The 21,711-nt window shown below is 31.6% G+C and overlaps 2 protein-coding genes across 16 annotated transcripts in view; one reads left to right on the forward strand and one right to left on the reverse strand.

The window, feature by feature from the left end:
* Positions 1-19,053, reverse strand: part of gpm6ab (glycoprotein M6Ab) — a 107,585-nt gene extending 88,532 nt beyond the window's left edge. For 2 of the 3 annotated variants that reach the window (XR_015475693.1, XM_087235496.1), the window contains exon 1: positions 18,993-19,053. Coding sequence is in view for 2 of the 3 variants with exons in the window: in XM_087235496.1 (XP_087091622.1) it covers positions 18,993-18,996 (4 nt within the window). In the remaining variant the exon portion in view is untranslated. 3 annotated transcript variants of the gene reach the window in all.
* Positions 19,054-20,632: 1,579 nt separating this feature from the next.
* The window catches only part of wdr17 (WD repeat domain 17), a 47,358-nt gene continuing 46,279 nt past the window's right edge, over positions 20,633-21,711 (forward strand). For all 13 annotated transcript variants that reach the window (XM_087236038.1, XM_087236033.1, XM_087236041.1 and 10 more), the window contains exon 1: positions 20,633-20,685. The gene's annotated coding sequence lies outside the window, so the exon portion shown is untranslated. The remainder of the gene's footprint in view (positions 20,686-21,711) is intronic.

The following is a 21,711-nucleotide window of genomic DNA, read 5'->3' on the forward strand; positions in this document are numbered from 1 at the left end:
AAAACTGTGCGCTCTGCTGCTCTTGCACTTGGGCAGTGTGACAACAAACCTCCCTTGTGTGACACAAACCATTAAAATGAATGGGTTTTATATAGCAAGGCTTTCTGCGTCTGGTGTGAAAGTTGCTTCACAAACCTGAACTAAACACTGCTGGGAAGTATGGCATAGCATATCCGTTTTTCTGCTCATACTTTTAGCTGACTTTCTCTTTCAGAAAAATTACGTTTTTAAACAATTATCGGCTAAACATTCGGTGCATGTCCAATAATTACTGATGGTGACAAGTGAGGACAACGACAACAGCAAATAAGAATCAAAATAACTGCCAATGTTTTCAGTCATTCATAGTTAAATTATTAAATTATATTACATTATATAAATATTTTTTTAAATAGTTAACAATATAGCATTTTTCTAGGGAAATGGCAAATTGCAAGATATATCGTTATCATACTGAACAACTATAATTTATATTGCTGATTTTTAGCAGCCTTAATTTCGAACAAAAACAAACACTGCAGTTACGCACTGAATCACAAACAAACTCCAGATATTTGGGCATGCTGAATATCTCAAGGGCCTCAGATCACTCAGATTGCTTCTTTGTTAATACACACTACATTGCACTGAGCTACCTCATGTGCATGACCATTCCACAAAACTGTCTGCAATTGAAATCGGGGGTAAAATCGTGCAGTCAGCGTGTACCTACCAACTAGACAACTTTACGTTATTTTCACATGAAAGCACTAAAAGAAAAGTAACATAAAACACAATGTATCCTTTTAGACACAATTTGAAACAGTAATTTAGTTGTTCACAATTAAATTTTTTATGCATTAATATTGAACCAAATGGATATAAAAAAATGGGTTTAGCAATTTTTTTTCTAAAATAAAAGTACATCAGCAGTCAACAGGGCACAACATGTTTGTGCATTAAAAGGTACAATTTTGCACTTAGACCAAACATAAGATCTTTGTATTATGAACAATTACCAGCTTGGCATACAGTACATCAATATAAAAAAGTGGAAAATAAAAAAGTGGAAAAAGTGGAAAGACTACCTTTTGTTTAATTTTTAAAAGGTATTTATATTTAGAATCAAATCTTCTCTAAAATCATAGTATGTAAAAATATATGCCTTGATCTTGTTTTAAAAATTATTCACTGTATAAATGACTTTCTTGATTCTGCCCACTCCTACTGGGCTTTAAAGAGCAGTAATACGGATGGGTCAACAAAAGGATACTGGCCCCCTCAATCTCTTCCTCATTTATCTTGTTTGACCAGAACAGCCAGAGATCTGAAGATGATAGTAAATTACCTCATTTGTTCCTGGTGTTTACTGTGTTGTTATCTACAGCTGACAGTGCATCGATCTCAAAGAGCAGAGTGATGCTGGTAAAAGGCATGTCATGTGTAAATCACGCATGCATGACATAATGAAATCATAAATCATGGCCTCTCACAGTGGGAAGACTATTATGCTTCACTGTGAGTGTGAAAACACCCTTGCACTTGCATTTAACAGTGGTTGTTAATGGTTTCAAAAAATACTGAGAATAATAGGAATGTTTTAAAGGTATCTTCTTCTAAAGTGTATACATTGAAAGACTCCCTAGGGCCTGAGTTACTTTCTTTGTATGTAAATAAATTCTGGACCAAAATAAGTTTCACGTCTAGGAATTAAGACGGGATAATAATTTGATTACCGTCAAAAATAGACGGGAAATTAAGACAAATCATTTTAAACATGTCTAGCAGTGGCCATACCTACAATACTTCATTGGCTGTTTCAAATGCCAGTAGCTGAACCCGAAGGTGCTCTTTAGTTAATTACAAACTTTGACATAGTTAATCAGTATTAGACAAAAATATAAAAAAAAAATACACCTGTCTGCAGACTGTTCAAAACCTTCCAGCTGAGGTTTCATGGCAGCAAAAACAGAGAGCTATGTATTTATTGAGATAACGTCACCATAGATTTATAAGGTTCTAGCTCACGTTTTTGTCAAAATTGCAATATTCTCATATTATTATTAAATGACAACTTATACATTATGTGATTTTGTTGTTTACATTTTAAGATTTTTTATTCAAAAAACAAAAAAAGTTTTATCTACAAAGTAGAACTTTGGCTCTATGAGGTTCTTTCTGTAAGCCAATCAGCATTTCAAATCAGGCACGTGCACACATAGGGCTCAACCTGTGCAGTGCACAAGCCCTTTTTAATCTTGGATAAAAAGTGTCCTTCCAAAATGATCCGAAGTGGCAGGACTGGGTAAGTAAACGAAGCAAGATCACAACGGGAAAGCAGGCAAGGATGAGAACAATAATGGGCAAAATAATTAGTACAGCCTTGTATGCTTAATTTGTATAAGAAAATATGTTCATCCTAAAACATTAAATGTTATAGTAAGCAAGAAATGTAACTTTCTCAAACATCAACATATTGTTACAACGCCAATTTTATTTTATTTTATTTTTTAACTAAATTATAAGCAGACTGATTGTATTTCTTAAAAAAGTAATGCTTCAAATACTGATCTGCCGGATAGAATCTTATAATTCCAAGCGGAAAATGACTTTTTAGAATTACAGGGTTCTATCTGCATTTGCCCTGTTTTTTAACCCCAATTTGCAAATTTAAGAGAGTTTTGATAATTTACATTTAGAGTATATTTAGGGTCTTTGTCATTTTTATGTATGAAAGAGAACTGTTATGCAAATACTGTTTGCTATATGGAATGCAAATCTTCGAAGCTTAATATCTCTAAATCATTTAGAATTCAGATAGAACCATATAATTCCAAAGCAATATGTAAAACTTTTATTTACTTTAATGACATTGTAATTACATTGTTACAACATTGTATTTACATCTGCGGTTTAATATGTAATTACAAACATTTATCTTGTGTGCAATTACTGTGTCATTACATTGAAATTACTTTGTTATTACATTGTAAAACAAAACATTGTAGTTACATCCAAGATAATATTTATATGTGTAAATGGTTCTTTGTATATTGCATGTACAGTATTTGGTTATGTATAGTTGTATATGTAAATATATACAGTGCACGTAATAACAATTTTATTTACTATGCCATTACATGTACATTGTCATAGCATTGTAATAACATTGTAACAACATAGTATTAACTATGTAATAACACAGTTATAAACATTGTAATATTGTAATAACTTTGTAACAACATTGTACTTACACAGTTATACCATTTTAATAACAATGTAATTGAAATGTAATGGTGGTGTAATTACATTGTTATAAAATTGTAATCACATCTACGATCACATTGTAAATGTTTTTTTTTTGTATATTTCATGTACACTATCTGTGTGTTATAGTTATATACATATACACAGTACACATGTTATATGGCAGTGTTCCCTAACGGGGGTCATATTTAAAAAAAATATTAGCAGTGGACAATAGTATTACTGAAATGAATATATAAACTAAATAAATATATATTTACACTAGTGGTGGGCCGTTAATGCGAGATTCTGATCGTGTGATTAAAAAAAGAATAATAACCGTTAATCTATTCTCAAAGTTGATTTTGAAAACAACATTTTTTGTCATCATTACTGCAAACTTATATGAGCGAGTATACCACTAAATGTAAATGGGGGCCTTACAATATTTTTACAATAAAAAGGGGGTCTCAGGCAAAAATCTTTTATTTTAGATGTAATTACATTGTCATTACATTCTAATTACTATGTAATAACATTGCGTGAACTGTGTAATAACATTGTAATTACACAGTTATAACATTGTAATAACAATGCAATAACAATGTAATTTCAATGTTATAGAGGTGTAATTACATTGTTGTAAAAGTCACAACTGCGATCGTATTGGAAATGTGGTTTTTTTTGTATTTTTCATGTACAGCATTTTTTATAGTTATATGCATATACACAGTACACATGTAATATGGAATTTTAAAATTTTATCTTGGATGTAATTACTATGTCGATGCATTGTAATTACATCCAAGATTTACAAATGTGTTTGTATATTTCATGTACAGTGTGTATTTATAGTTAAATACTTAAACGGTCACGAAAAGCCAAAACACATTTTTTGAGCTGTTGACAGTCGTATATGTGTCCCACACTGCTAAAAACACTATTAGGACACATATAATTCACTAAAAATTGAATATTTGTTTTTGTTCTTTTGCGTTATTTCGAGCAACTTTGTACTTCCGGTTTGAAACGAATTTTTGAAGCTGCGTCACGGCCATGAGATCTTAGCGTGTATTCCAGTGTGTAGACTAGAAGTGTTTTGATATATCATTTCTGATTACTGATTTCTTTTATCTTTGCTATGATGACAGTACATAAATTTTTTTCAAGATATTTTTCTAAATACAAGCATTCAGATTAAAGTGCAATTCAAAGGCTTAATAAGGGTAATTAAGCAGTTTATTGTATAACAGTAATTTCTTCTGCAGACAATCAAAAAATATATATTGCTTAAGGGGGCTAATAATATTGACCTTAAAATGGGTTTCAAAATATTTAAACTTGTTTTTATTCTAGATAAAATAAAACAAATAAGCATAGAAGAAGAAAAAACTTATAGGAAATACTGTTAAAATTCCTTGCACTGTTAAACATCATTTGGGAAATATTAATATAAAAAAAGAATTCCCAAAATCGAGCAGCCCTAATTTATATGTAATTATACACAGTACATATGTAATTACAAACTTTCATTTTGGATGTAAATACATGACAATTACTATGTAACAACACAGTTGTAACATAGTTATAACCATGTAACAACATAGTTACAACATTGTAATTGCATTGTTATAACAATGTAATTACATTGATGTAGTATTGTAAATGTGTTTTTGTATCAACACATCCAAGATAATATTTATAAAAGTAAATGTTTCTTTGTATATTTAATGTACAGTATTTGTGTATTTTACATGTAAATATGCACACTACATATGTAATTACGAATTACATTCTAATTACATTATAACTATTATGTAATAACAATGTAATGGCATTGTAGGAAAAGTGTAACAAATATGTATTAACAATGAAATAACAATGTAATTATTATGTAATAACTATGTAATAGAGATGTAAATACTATGTACTAACAATGTAACATTGTAATTACATCTATAATTGTAAATGTTTTTAGTATATTTCATGTACAGCATTTGTGTTATAGTTATATGCATTTACACAGTACACATGTAATATGGAATTATAAACTTTTATCTTGGATGTACTTACTATGTTGATACATTGTACTTACATCCAAAATGTACAAATGTGTAAATTTTATGTAAAGTGTGTATGTATAGTTATATACTAAAATATGCACAGTACACATCTATGTAATATGTAAGTACAAATGTTAATCTTGATTCATAAACACGTTTGAAAGTGTGCAATTACTGTGTCATTACATCGTAATTATATTGCAAATATAATGTATTAAAATCTAAGATAATATTTTTAAACGTAAATGTTTCTTTGTATTTTCATTATAATTCTTTTTATTACATTGTAATTACTATTTGTATGTATTGTTTATACATAAATGTACACAGTACACATGTTCGTAAAATGTAATTACAAACTTTTTTCTTTTATGTATTTACTGTGTTACTACATTGTAAATACTCTGTAGCTACATTGTAATTAACTACATTGTAGTTACATCCAAGATAATTTAGATTTGGTTATTTATAGTTGTTAACGTAAACATAAACAGCACACATATAATAACAAACTTTTATCTTGGATTTTCTTACTATGTCGTGACATTGTAATTACATTGTAGTTTCATACAAGATGATATATATATAAATGTAAATATTTCTTTGTATATTGCATGTACAGTGTTTGGTTATTTATAGTTGTATACATAAATATTCACAGTAGACATATAATTAAAAACTTTTGTCTAGTGTGCATTCGGGGTGTCTTTACATTGTAAATACTGTCATTAAATTGTAATTATGTTGCTCTTTTTGTTCTTTGTATATTGCAAGTACAGTATTTATATGTAAATATACACAGTGTCATTTCAAACTTTTATTTTGGATGTAATGACATTACCTTGTTATAACATAGTATTTACAGCTGAGATGTACTATGTAGATGCAAAGTACATATGTATTTACAAAATTTTCTTTTGCATGTAACTACATTGTCATTACAATTACTATTTTATAACATTGTAATTACAATGCCATATATATATATATATATATATATATATATATATATATATATATATATATATATATATATATATATATATATATATATATATATATATATATATATATATATATATATATATATATATATATATATATATATATATATATATATATATATATATATATATATATGTGTGTATATATATATATATTATATATATATATATATATATATGTGTGTGTGTGTGTGTGTGTGTGTGTGTGTGTGTGTGTGTAATATATTGTTTTAGCATTGTAATTACATATATATATATATATATATATATATATATATATATATATATATATATATATATATATATATATATATATATATAACATTGTTATAAAAATTTAAGGTATATAGTTATAAGGTATATACATCCAAGGTATATAGTTCTATACCTAAATATGCACAGTACATATGTAATATACCCGAGATACTATTTATAAAATTAAATGTATTTTTGTATGTTTCATGTACTGTGTTTGTGTATTCATGGTTATTTATGTAAATATATACAATACACATGTAATGAGATTACAATCAATTATCTTGAATGTACTTACATTGCTATTACATAATAATTACATCCCAGATAATATTTATCTAGGTGTTTCTTTGTATATTTTATGTACAGTATATTTATAGTTTATACTCAAATGTACACAGTACCCCTGTATGTAATATGTAATTACACACTTTTATGTCATTACATTGTAGTTACTCTGTAGTTCCATCACAGTTAATATATGTAAACATGTTTTTGTATATTTCATGTGTTTGTAAATGTTTCTATCTTACAGTATTGTTATTTATAGTTGTATACATAAATATGCACAGTACACTTAATTAAGCTTAAACTTAATTACTGTCAATACTTTGTGATTGCATTGCTATTGCTATATACATGAATATATATATATATATATATATATATAATGTAATCGTGTTTTTATTTCATATACAATATTTGTAAATTATGGTTCTATCCATGAATACAGTATACAGTACACATGTAATACGTAATTACAAACTTTTATCTTGGATGTAAATACATTGTCATAACATTATAACAACTATGTAATGACAATGTAATAACTATGTTATAACTATGTAATAACGATGTAACGTTATGTACAGTATTTGTGGTATAGTTGTATGTATATACACAGTACACATTTACTATGTAATTACATTGTTATAGCATTGTAATTACATTGATGATAGTATTGTAAATGTGTTTTTGTATATTTCATGTACCGTATTTGTGTTATAATTATTTGCAGCACTGCGGTGTAATTACATTGTTTTAACAATGTTATATCACATCGTTAGTAAAATGTTATTACATTGTAACTATGATGTTTAAGCAATGTAAAAACATTGTAATAATGATGTAATTACATTGTAATTAGATCATTGATCCTATTGTAAATGCATTTTTGTATATTTCATGTACAATATTTGTATGTATAATTATTTGCATATATAACTGATAACAAGTAATTACAAACTTTTATTTTGGATGTAGATACATTATCATTACATTACCACTACTATGTAATAACAATGTAATTACATTGATATATCATAGTAATTACATTGTTACTATAATGTTATAACAATGTAATTGCATTGTAATAGTAATTATTAAATTACATTGTTATAGCATTGTAATTATACTGTTTTAACATTGTAATTACTATGTCATTGTAATGACATTGTAGTTACATGCAAGGTAATATTTATAAATGTAAATGCTTCTTACAATATTTAGTAGGGGTGTAACGGATTACAGATCACAACCCATGATTCGTAGTGCACATTACCCACGGATTAATAACTTTTTTTGAACTTTTAGGTTATAACATTTACAGAGAGATCGCCTCCTGTGTCATTTAAATCACATGTATGGAAAGCAATTTGGCTTTCCTGTAAAATATTATGATGACGGAAAAGTTGTGGTGGGACCTACCTAAATGCTTTCTTAGGTTATTAATTAACGGTGTTTACTGTCACTGCTTGTTTAGACTGCATTAATGCATTCAGTGTAAAACTGCACAGTTAGACAAAAAAATGGGATCTCAGTTTAAACCCGCGCAACATGAATGATCAATGATAATGATTTGCATATGTTTATTAATCCTTCAAAGCACTGCATTCAAATCTGCATCGAGAAAGATCCAGTTTTTACACTTTTTTCAGTTAGTTACAAACAATTAAATAACACAGAAGTACTGGGAGAAAATTTTATAGATCAGATATGAACACTGATGTTTATTGTAAAGATTAAAATCACTGTTTAATGTAACATGACGCTAGTGAATGTTTGACGCTGATGAAAGTAATTACATTGTGTAACCAACAAACAACCATCAAAATGATGTCACTTAATAGGCAAAGAAATTATACACCTAATATAAAACGAAGTTTTATGTGTGAACTGTTGATTCATTAATTGAAGATAAATATATGTTGTACAATATTTCTGTATTTAGCATTATCAGCAACAGTAGCAAAGATCATATTTCGAATTGAATACTTTTCTTTTTTCAGCTGTTCTTTCTTGATTTTTTTTTTAATTACAGCTTCTAAGTTCTGCTTGTTAAAAGCAATGTTTTTTGCAGTAATACCTTTTTGTATAAATGGAAAGCAAATAACATTTGTCTCACCTTTTTCGCTAATCTAAAAAATGGTCTAATCTGTGACTCAAAAACCATAGTGTGATCCGAACGTGAGATGTGACCCGTTACACCACTAGTATTTATGTATTTATAGTTTTATACGTAAGCATGCACAGTACATATGTCATTACAAACCTAATTACTGTGTCATTACATTGTAATTATTATCTAACAAAATTGTAATTACTTTGTATTATATTGTTATAACATTGTAATTACATCTATAATAGTATTGTAATTGTCTTTTTGTATATTTCATGTACAGTACAGTATTTTATTATTTATTAAGAGTACAATTACAAAAAAAATACTGAAATGACTAAAACTGGAGATTTTTGTAGTTTTCAGAAAGAGTGATTTTACATTGAGTATTGATTTAATTGCAAAAACTTTGAAATAGGTGGCAATTTTCACAATCAAGCGATATAGTATAATATTCCAACTTATTATCTGCATTGAATGATTTTTACAGTGATTAAAGGGATCATCTTCAAAACAATACTTTCTGCATGAAATTTGTAGAAAATCTATACTAAAATCAAAGATAAACACAAGCTACATTTCTTTTTTTAAATAGAAGAGATTGAGTTGAGAGAAGCTGACAAACTTGCTAAGAGAAAAGCTGTTGCTGTCAAACATTGTTTACTTCACTAAGCCAGTTTAATGGTGAGTGGAATGATTTACAATGCCTACTGGTAGGTGGTTTGCGAAGAAATTTAATGCTTCCTTGTAAAAGTATTTTGTAGTATTTTCAAAATACAAAAATGCAGTATTTTAGTTTGATACATTTATGGTTGCTGTATTTTGTCATCTATGTCAAGTTCTTGTGTTTGTCATGTGATTGTTCCCAATGTTTCCATGCTCCCTGTGTGTTTGTTAATATCATGTGATCTTTGATCTAAATTGTAACAAGAAATACTGCACAATACAATGCATTTCTAAAACTTCTACTATTAATACTACTGATAATACATATATTTTTAATGTATGTTGGATTTTTAACATGAATCAAAATCAGTTTGATAAAAATAACTACATGTATAACTTGTCAAATTGTATAATTGTATTTAGTAATTTTAAAGGGATAGTTTACCCAAAAATTAAAATTACTTACATCATTAATTCTCCTTGTGTGTGTGTTTATGCAGTAACGTGATGTTTTTTTTTTTTTTTTTTTTCTATTAAGCACAAAAGCATTTTCAGAATATCTTCTTTTATGTTCATTCAACTGAAAAAAAAAATGGTTTGAACTGATGGGGTAGTAAATGATGACAATTTTCATTTATGGGTAAACAATCCCTTTAATTTGCATAGATTTTATCCTTTTAATTGTAAATAACTAGGCAAGTTTTTAAATATTCAAATTGTAAATAAAAATAATAATAAAAAAAAATCAAAATGCCATAGTTGTCCAAAAGACCCCACACAACCTTACACTAATCTATTCTAAAACTCATTTTATTTATATATTAAACTAATATTTTTAATACACTGCTATAAAAACTGAAACATGTTTGTTTATCTGTCATTCTCCTACTGCTTGTAAGATCCTACATTGACAAATCTGAGGGAGTGCTTCCTTTCCAAATTTAGTCAAAGCAAATCCTTATGCACACAAGGAAAATGGAAGTGGGAACATTAAAAAAAAAGACAGATAAGGGGAATAAAAACAAGCAATTGTGCTTATGAATCTCCTCCAACATAAGCAACAGACCAAATTACAGATTGAGAGATTGTGTTAATGCGAAATCATTCCATTAAGAATTTATCTGTACAAAGAAATCTTTCACTGAGCGTAATTTCTCTCCCTACTGCACATGTAAACAATGTAAACAATCACATATAATTTAAGTTGCAAAGTAGTAATATGACATTTAAAATAAATAAAGTCACACAATCTATTTGTTTGGCAGAATAAAGAAGCAAAGACCATCATTCATGGAAACTCAACTGACAAGGCTTGTGAAATAGACATAGAGTTTGACAAAATGCTACTTATAAACCTAGCTTTTGTTCTGAATTCCACCTACACACCTCAAGACAGGCATGTCTATTAGAGTACAGAAAGCAGCTAAGTCTGTACTGTCGAGGGTGAGCAGAAGATGATCTAATTTCCATTTCCATTTTCAGTTGAATTTTTTTCTTCAGATAAGTACCCAAAAATATACAATTTGCAACTGGTCAGGCCACCATCACAATATATATATATATTTTTCTCTATTTGATATATGACTGCTCTAAATTTAAAGTTTTCTGATGTGAACATTAACAACAACTATCGCATTTTTTCATTTTTGTAATTTTGAAGCGTGATAGCTATATTTCCAAATGAAGATATATTTTTTAAATTTTTCATGCAAAAGTTGGTTTTGGAAAATAGGAAAAATTTAAATAAAGCACTATTTCCATCCTGTCTTTAAGAGAATAAAACTTCCTTGCTAAACTGCAATAAAGATTAAAGGGGTAACATTTTATAAGGATTTATTAGTTAATGTTATTTTGTGTATTTACTAACAAGAACAAACAATGGGGGAAAAAACATTAGTGTTTATTCCCCTTTGATCATTTAGGTTTTACTAATGCATTATAAAAATTTAACTAATTAATACTGTAAATGCTACACAGGTATTGTTTATTCTCAGTTCATCATTCATTCATTTTCTTTTCAGCTTAGTCCCTTTATTAATCTGAGGATGCCACAGCAGAATGAACAGCCAACTTATCCAGCATATGTGTTAAGCAGCGGATGCCCTTCCAGCTGCAACCCATCATTGGGAAATTTTTATCTTTGTCAGGATGACAGTAAATAATATTTTAAAGTGACATTTAAAGGTTTACTAAGTTAATTAGGTTAACTAGGCAGGATAGGGTAATTAGGCAAGTTATTGTATAACAATGTTTTTTTTCTGTATACTATCGAAAACAAAATATAGCTTAAATGAGCTAATAATATTGCCCTTAAAATATTTTTTTAAAAATTAAAAACTGATTTTATTGTGGCCAAAATAAAACAAAGAATACTTTTTCCAGAAGAAAAAATATTATAGGAAATGTTGTGAAAAATTCAATGCTCTGTTAAACATCATTTGGGAAATATTTAAAAAAGAAAAACAAATTAAAAGGGGTTTAATAATTCTGATTTCAACTGTATTTAACAATAATTCTGTATTGGACACTAATGTAATGCTAACAATGCGAACAACAACTGCATAACTACTGCATTATTATTATTTGTAATTTTAAAGCTTGATAGCTATATTTCTATCTGAAGTAATTAATTAAATTGTTGTGCTAAAGTAGAGTATTGCGAAAACATATGCAAATAAAGCACTATTTCCATCCTGCGTGTTAAAGAGAATAAAACTTCCTTGCTAAACTGCAATAAAGATTAAGAGGGTAACACTTTAAAATAAGGATGTATTAATATTAATTTATGTATTTACTAACATAAACAAACAAGTGAGAAAAACATTGCAGTGTTTATTCATCTTTGATCATTTAGATTTTAATAATGCATAAAAAATGTTGAACTGTGATTAATACTGTAAATGCTGCACAAGTATTCTTCATTCACAGTTAAATCCATTACAGTAACCAACAAAACATTGTAAAGTATAACCAATGAAGGTGTACTGAGCAATATTGGAAAAACACAATTGACCACAGTGTCTTGGGTTATGGCTGTGTTTGTCTTTAAATGTCAGCATCATTTGGCAAAATTCACTTAGTGCACATTTAATGTCCTTTCAAGCAGGGAAGCCATTATAGCTCTATGTTTCTCCATAATAAATATACTGTGCCTCAGAGCAGCAGATGCCACACACACAACAACAATTGCTGTCATTTTATCTTGAGTTTTGAGGTGCGTGTCTGATGTTTAGCAACACAATCATGGGATGTAATTATACAAAGTTATTTTGATGGTTGACTTTCGTTTCATTCAGATATTTTGAGAGTTAATGAAACAACATTTGACATGGTGGGATTGAAATCAGTGCGCTGGTTAGTCCTGTTTCCATCATAGCTTATCCTTTTATAGATATACATTTTTTAAATGCACAATTTCAGAAATGAACCACATCTTGACAATTTTCCAACTACTATTATTTATCATATTTCTCAAAATACACATAAAATAGGCAAATAGAAGCACAAATATCTTCACTATATTTGACAAACTTCTAAGTAATTCTCATTTTGAATGCAACCATGGAAAACATCTCAGCATACAGGTTATGACCGACAAGAAAGCCAGTAAACGATGGCAATTTTCATTTTTGACTGAACAGTCCTTTTAAATGTTTACATACAGACATACAGTACTGTATAAATGAAATTTGAACATTTGACATGTAAATGCACACAGGACTTAAACTAATGTTCTCTAATTTGAACACTGATGCCAGATATGAAGCTTTTGTTTCAGCGTGCACCATTTGCGTTTGTTACTTAACTGACCCTGAGCGTTGCTACAGTAGCTATTGTACTGAAAGGTCAGGTCGGTTGCGTCATATTTTACGGATTCCACAGGGGATTGAATAGAGCCTTGGTCACAACACAGTGGACTTGGCTACACCCAAAGCATTTAAGATTAGAAATACCAAGCATTAGAAGCTGCACAGAACAATAGGACACTATAAAAAGAGTCAATACAACCGACTACAGCGTTACACCATGGCAACGAGTTTTCTTCACCTTAATGAAATTTGATTTATTCTGACCATAGATTGAAGTCAGTAAGCAGACTAGCAGAAATACTACTGAGCAAAGCACTCCCAGCACAGATGTCTGTATTTCCCATCAGCAGCTGATTCTGCTCCAGGGTCTAGTTTCCACTAAAGGCTTTGCATCACTAGACTGACAGACAGTGGGAATTCACCGCAGGCCAAGATACAGTATGTCTGCTATTATTTAACTGGTTTAGATACTATATACTGTAGTCCTTAAAATTGTCTACATTTCCCCTCAAGGAGTAATAAACGTATCTTTTTGTCCATCTAATGTTCTTCTTGGAGGTGATTACTTTTGAGGAGTATGGTTTTCGAAGAAATTTGGCTATTAGTTTGCAAGAATGAGCTTAGTGTATTTAATGAAATTTTATCAAACCCATTTTGCCTTTGCTGGTCTGGAATCCCAATTTTTTAATACTGCTCAGACACACACACACACACACACACACACACAAACACAAATTCCAAGGTTTACACTTAACTACCAGTGGGTGGATTTCAAGATGAAGGTTCTTGCTGCACTAGAGAAATCACTCATAGCCTCGAGATCCACTGCTGTGATTGCATGAGCCAGCAGATTTGTTTTTAACCAGAGTAAATGAAAACCTCAGACTCAGAAGGGGGAATAAAAACAGGGAAATGTGAGGGTGGTTCAAACCGAACTGAACTCCCATCTCTTCTGAAGAGTGTTTATTATTCCTTTGGAAAATGTTAAATAGCACGTCTCAGAAGAGGATAAAGAAAGGAAAATATGTAGGATACAGGCCTGTTTTCACAGATTTGGCCGTGCAGCTTTGAGGATATATTGTCTGTTTTTGAAATTTGCACTTTGTCATTCCATACAGGAAATTGTGGAAGAAAGGGGAACCGTATCCAGGCAGTCACTCTTTTCCATTAGAGAACAATGGATTTTCCAGGTCTTGAGGCCGTTAACATCAAGAACAACAACTTAAACAATGGTAACTACTGTGTACTGATTGAACTATATTAAGACTATAACTTTATGTTTATTGCCATTTGTGCAGTTGCATTCTCGATGAACAAACTAGTCTAAAGCTACATAGCTGTTTAATCCCGATTCCTAGTGTTCCCTTTGAATTGTGCATGTGGAAATGCTCTTAATTTCACAATTTTAAAGTCCTTTAGTCCTTAGTTTTACTGTTGTTGTTTTTTTTCAAATTGATTTCACCAGATGTTTAAGTGATCACCGATCTAGATTAATCAAGAATATGTTTCCCTGCTATCCTACAGTTTTAAATCATGTGTTGGACAATTCTTAAACCAATTTTACTTTCAGCAATATCCTCAGATATTTACTGTGCTTGATACTGTACATGCCAATAATTTGACCCTTCTAAAACAGATTACCATTTTTTTTTATGACCACAGGAAGTCTTCACATGGTTGTTTAAGAAATAAGAAGCTACTCTCTACATTAATTACGGTTAAATAAATTGTTACCAACTTAACACACTATCATTATCCAATGGGAGGATCTTACATATTTGCTTAGGTAAAATCTGGTGGTGACTTATGGGCAGTATGTTTGACTGTAGGTAGAGCTGCACAATTAATCGTAAAAAGATCGCAATCTCGATTCGACCCCCTAGACGATCTTAATCCAGCATTTCTACGATGCTGTCAATCATAATTTCAAGTTCAGGAGAGAAGAAAAGGCGGCTGCACGAGTCTGTTAATTGTTTCACACACGTTGCTCAGTGACATTTACACCTCCAAATGATGTTGAATGAGTCACATACTGTATTTATAAGCTATAATTTACCTAAAAATGTCATTTTTGTCTTAACATGATGTTTTCGCGATCGGGAAATCACACGTGACGAGCTGCTGACAGTGAGCTGTTATCACAGAGGGCGAGCACGCGCTCTACTTAATGATAGACATGCGCGCGTCTACTTTAGTGAACAGAACCTGCATATGTTGCAAGTAACAGGTAATACAGTTGCAAAAAATATTCCGTTTGTGGCACAAATTGATCGTTTGGGAGCCGGGCGCGAAGTATGAACAAGCACTTAGAAGTGATAATGAAACCGAAAGTGTGCACTTCATTTAAATGATCATATCGCATTTTAGAGATATGATTACAACAAGCATTTGATGTTTTTTCTTTCATAACGAACCCACAGTTGTGTATGAAAATAAATGTTTACAATGCCAGTATAACTACTAGCCTATATATTGTTGAATATAATCTGATAATGGCAAATGTCTGATTTTACCAGTGAATAAAATTGTCTTATATGACAGATTGCAAGCATATATCTCAAACATAATTCATCAGAATTATTATAAGTAGAATAGAATTATTTATAGAAACCAGTAGACCTACACATAATATTATTATCGATGTTGTGCCATATGCTTGTTTTTACCATTTTTTATTTTACATCTACAGAATTGTGAGAAAATCGTGATCTTTATTTTAAGCAAAAAAATCACGATTTTCATTTTTGCCAGAATCGTGCAGCTCTAACTGTAGGCTGTGATTTCAAGCTAGCAATGCTATGATGTATTGTGATTATGTGAGTAATCAGATATCCAGCAGGCCTTATCAGGGAGTGAACGTGGGCAGTAACACTTTCATTTTCAGAATAAGTTTGGAGTAATGTGAATGCCCAGCCTTACCATGGCAATGGTTGATCTTTCTAAAACAAAAACACACAACTGTAAATGCAGCCATAATATTCTAGTGATTATGTAAATGTATAGAACATTTTGTTTCTGTGATTATTTTTCCCCTGGGCTCTCGTTTGCCCATATGTTTAATCCGCATTTGCATTTAGAGAATGCTTTCTATCAGAAAAATGACAGTTGGTCAGAATAACAGATATTTCCATTTGTTGGGGTTGAAAATCAGATTTACATCATCAAAAAAAAAAAAAAAAATACTCCTCTGAAGTAAAACAAAGTTCCTTTAAGGCAAGTCATTTGACTTGGCAACTATCTTTGAAAGGCCTCTCGGGCAGTATATGCTCGGGCATTCTGTCTGAATAGCAAAACATCAAATTCTCCCAATTTGCTTGCTAAGCTTATGATTAAATCTCATATATAAGGGATATACAAAAACATTCAACAACAACTGTCCATTTAATTTCATATTTAAACATTTTAAATCACACAAAATCTGCATAAAATCGCATCCTATCTAAGGAAAATTGTCAGTCTATATCAATCGCTGATTGGCTCCTGTATTGTAGGCGGGGCTTAATTTACCATATTGACCACTACACTTTTCCCCATTTACAACTATATGAGTGACACACCTTGTGTATTCTATAGTCTTTTGTTACAATTTTGACATCATCCTTAAAAAAAGTTAAGCTTGAGTATCTTGTCACAACACATCCTGCCCTGTTTTTGGTTTGTTTTGATTTTTTTCTCATTAGAATATTGTAATTTTTACCATCCACTAAAAATAGTGGATTACAAAGTAAATATAAATACAAGCTATAGTTACATTTCTGGCTTACAAGATTATTCATGTCTATTTTCAATATTTAAAGCTTATTATCTGTAAAATATTTTTGAATAATATAATTTCCCCAGCCAAGCTTCAGCAAAGCACTGTTTCAATATTTCCCGACCACAACTGAACATCTGCGTCATGCAGATGACATACATTCACAACATATGGAGCTTTCACTTCAAACCATATGGGCAAAAATACAGATTCTTGATCTGCATCCTTTTAACATATCAATATGGCAGTGGCACACATTCCACTTGTACCCTTACTCAAAAACACATCCACATGCCAAAGGCATTGGCTGACCTTTCAACTGGACATCTGTATAGGACATCATGGCTGCGGCCTCGAAAACCGCATTCCAGCTTTAATTCCCAGAACCCCATAAACCCAAACCAAAAGTTCTGCCCATTTGGCCAACCGACCGACAGTCAGTGTGCAAGGAGAGCGAGGACCGGGTGATGGGAGGGGAAGGCAGTCTCACAAATACAGAGGCGCTTGTCAGGATTATCAAAGGCCCCCCACACTAGAAGAGAATGTTTGGAGGCGGCTAACAGAGAGACATAATGTGGCTATTTATCCCTCATGTGACTCTATGCATATATTAGAAAGAACACAGAAGGGACAGGCCATCAGCAGGCACCATGAATGAGAGCTTCAACAAAGTCTGCCTTTCTTCAACACAAACGAGTGTTGTCATTTTTCATATTCCATCCATAACTGGTAAACAGAGCATGGAGTGAAAGTCCCAGAACAGCAGCACTTTTCAGATGCCAAGACCCATATCTAAAACACACACAATGAGGACCAAATGTTTTGTGCCTAGAAAGGATCCATTCAGTTTGTGCTGTGAAGCAGTTCTAACGGAGTTAAAGGAGATATGATTGACTCTGTAGCAGGTGCTCAGTACTTCTGCAAGGAGCGTTTGATTTAGTGAGGAAACCATGAACTTTTACGCTTCCATTTTCACTTGTTTCATAATGTGACCATTTCCTGTATTTTTGAGGAGTTTTCCTGACAATAATAAATGACTTCCTTTATCATGTTTTCATAGTTCCAGAAAGAAAAAAAACAGGATGTGGAAACCTCTGGAAAACATTTTGTTGAGGTCAATTTGTGTCTGGACAATGATAAAGAGTTAACAGCACATCTGTCAACCACTTAAATGTTCAGTAAATTAGTTTGTTATATGTTGTTGCAAACACAATGTCTGATTGATAATAAAAAGTCACAGTTGGTTCTCTTCATCTGCACCAGGTACAATCATCATAATCTGATTATAAGCTTGGGCAATTTACCAACCTACTTAAATCAGCATCAACAGAAAGAGGCTTGTTTGCTTACCCAAGCCTGATACAATGCTACCATTAAAAGAGACACAATCATATTATGGTATTTTTGTAAGTCTCAGTTAAGTTCCTGCCTTAAATGTGTTAAAAAAAACTGTAATATTCAGACAGTTTCAACCACTTTTTTACCCATCTATTGATCACAACAGGAGATGGTACTGAATGATACCCAGCATTTACCTCCAGTGGAGTGAATTAAGTTGCAAGCAGAGACTAAAGCAGTCATTTTTACCAGATATCTGTTTGTTAGAGGAAGTCATTGTAATAACATGAGTATAAATCATGACAAATACTGCATTTGCTGTGGCGAGCTGTTTCTTGAAATATTTAAACTTCATAAATTAAACACTCTTAGCTTTCTCTTAGAGAATATCCAGTAAAGTGGTCGTAAGTTCACACACCTTCACAGTTCACATTTTTCGGACTACTCGACCTCAGCTAAAAATATAAGCCAATAACTTACCCATGTTTGAGACTAGAGCTCGACAACGCTGAAAAAGTCCACAGTTCAAGAGTTTGACACTGAGAGCTGCTAGCGGGACCGCCAGTGTATTCTTGAGGTGACGTCACAATCAACAGGCGGAGAGAATGGCAAGTTGTGTTTTGGTACATTTTCTGTAAGCTACATAATATAAATATTACTTAGGCTATATATGAGGAAATATGAATAAATTCGCGCCCTAATTACTTTCTAATTAGCCTATATATTCGATCTACAGTTAAATATTGCATGAATAAATTCATAGCACATCATGCCATAACTGGGGGTTATACACATATAGTCATCATTTGAAGTTGATAAAGTTTTTCTAAAATTGTCCTAAAACAAGAATTGGTGTTAAATAATTTTTGAACATTTTGATCAAAATCCTCTTCAAATGCTGACTAGGTTTTATTTAGGCATAGCCTGTATTGTATAGATACAGATCGTCAGGAGATAATGACATCGCCAAAACATGTATTTTGTTTTATTTTATTTTACTTTATTTATTTATTTATTTATTTATTAATTAATTAATTTATTTATTTATTTATTTACTTATTTATTTTTGGCCAATACTTTTTTTCTAACCAAAATAGGCCTATATATAGAAAATCAATATCTAGTTTTCGTGGCATTGAGAAAAGATTGGCCAAAGAAAAGGGATAAAATAAATACATGTCATGTTAACTCGTGACGATTGACGCCAATCACGCCATAATTTCATTTTGACGTCCTCTTGCTCACAAAATACATAAAGCAGAGTAAATCAATTCATTAAATCGATTAAATCTTTTTGATTTATGATCACAAAATTACAACTCTTTAAATCACAAATTGATAAGAACATTTTCAGTTTTCTTGGCCACCTAAGGTATATGTTCTAAAGCAGACTATAATATCTCACGTAACGGTACAATATCATTCATGTGTGTTTATTCTCCAACCTGCTTCTTTCAGCGTTTACCGCCGAACACACCCTTCTGCGATGAGCAGTGGCTCACAAAATAATATAAATAGGTTTAGCGGTGCCATCTGCTGCTTGATTTTAGGAGTTGCACTTTTATATTATGCAGATAACTGAACGGACGAGTAACTCAGTCTATTATCTACAACAGCCTACGTAACGATTATACGCCATTATTTGCTCATACGCAAAGCTGATCTTTATGCATTATTAATTGGATGGGTTTAAGTATGTGCACGTGCAGAGGGGCAAATTCAGAGAGGTGAAAGTCCGCTAATGAAACTGAATATCTATGTGAAAGGACTGGTGGATTAATAATGCATCACATCCCCTGCCATGCAGTTTTCACAGCCGAATATGTCAGCCACAAGCAATCAGTCTGTAAATTTCACTATTTTTTTTCTTTTTTTTCTTTTCTTCTAACAATAGATGACCAATCTTTTGGACTACAAATACAAGGAAGCATGGGATCCCGAGCACCTCCCTGAGCGAAGATTACACGGATTTGGTCTATGATTTGCGTTGATTGACTGGGCGAATGACCAATCAGCGTTCAAATGCACGGTCGGCGTGAAACGTCAGGTTCGAATCGACCAATCGTCGCAATGAATCCCAAGCAGCGCTGACAAACTATATGGACCAAGCGTTTCTCCGTCAGCGGTACACCTAATCTCAGCACCAGGTCGCTGTCCACTGACAACGACAGAGGTAGGTGATCTTCATTATCTTATTTCCCTCGCATGTTTCAATCCCGTGTACACCGCAATTATCGATAAACTTACATGTGCTACAAACGTTATATTTGTATACACGCGTTGCCTTTTACAACTACTTTGCCAGCCGTGCGTACTGTATAAATGCACTGGTGATTATCACTGCACATTGGTCCTGTGTACAATAAATAATAGCACAACAAATGACCCAGAATGGTGTTACTGATTGGTTTCCTATTGGAATACAAAGAGCCATTCGATTCATAGCAACAGCAGCATAAAGCAGCAGCCTTCTGATTAGTTATTGTGCTATTTGTACTGCAACTTTTCTTAATGTGATTTGGGAGAACTCCAGATGGACTGTCCATTGAGGGAATGCACCAGAGACTCTTTTGGTGTTCACAATGGTCTGATAATGCATATCAGAGACTCAACACAGATTTCATTATGATTCTGAGCATCTGGGCAGGCTAGACGGAGCAGATTAGACACAGGGAGAAATGAGATACATAATCAGCTTTCTCTTGGCAAGACGCAGAGACACAAGCAGGACTAATGATCAGCGCTTCTTGAGACAGGTGAAATTCGACATGTCACCAGTGATATCTACTTGACACATTGGCTTACTTGTGGAACAAGTCATGGGGCATTATGTCTTGTTCATGATAGAATAGTTTGTATGTCTGTTCTTTATTTTGCATAAGCTGCAAGGAATGAATTAATAGGTCTTTTTGAGTCAGTTTATTTTCATGGTTGTAAAGTGTGCCATCTTTATTATGTCATAGGAGAACAACTGCTTGATGCAATCACAATCAGATCCAGGAGAGTGCTTATACCGCCCTTGGGGATCGTATTGTCTAGTCTCTATGGGCTGTTTAGTGGAAAAGATTTACAGATTAAGTAATTGAAGATGTGGCAGATATAGTTAGGGTGATGGGTGTTTGATTATCAAGGGGAATATGGTGCAGATCAAAGTGTAACACTGTGTAAGGAAACTAATTGTATATGAAGATTGTCAAAT

Source organism: Danio rerio, chromosome 1 (assembly GCF_052040795.2).
Source record: "Danio rerio strain M-AB ecotype USA chromosome 1, GRCz13ab, whole genome shotgun sequence".
Classification (NCBI taxonomy): Eukaryota; Metazoa; Chordata; class Actinopteri; order Cypriniformes; family Danionidae; genus Danio; species Danio rerio.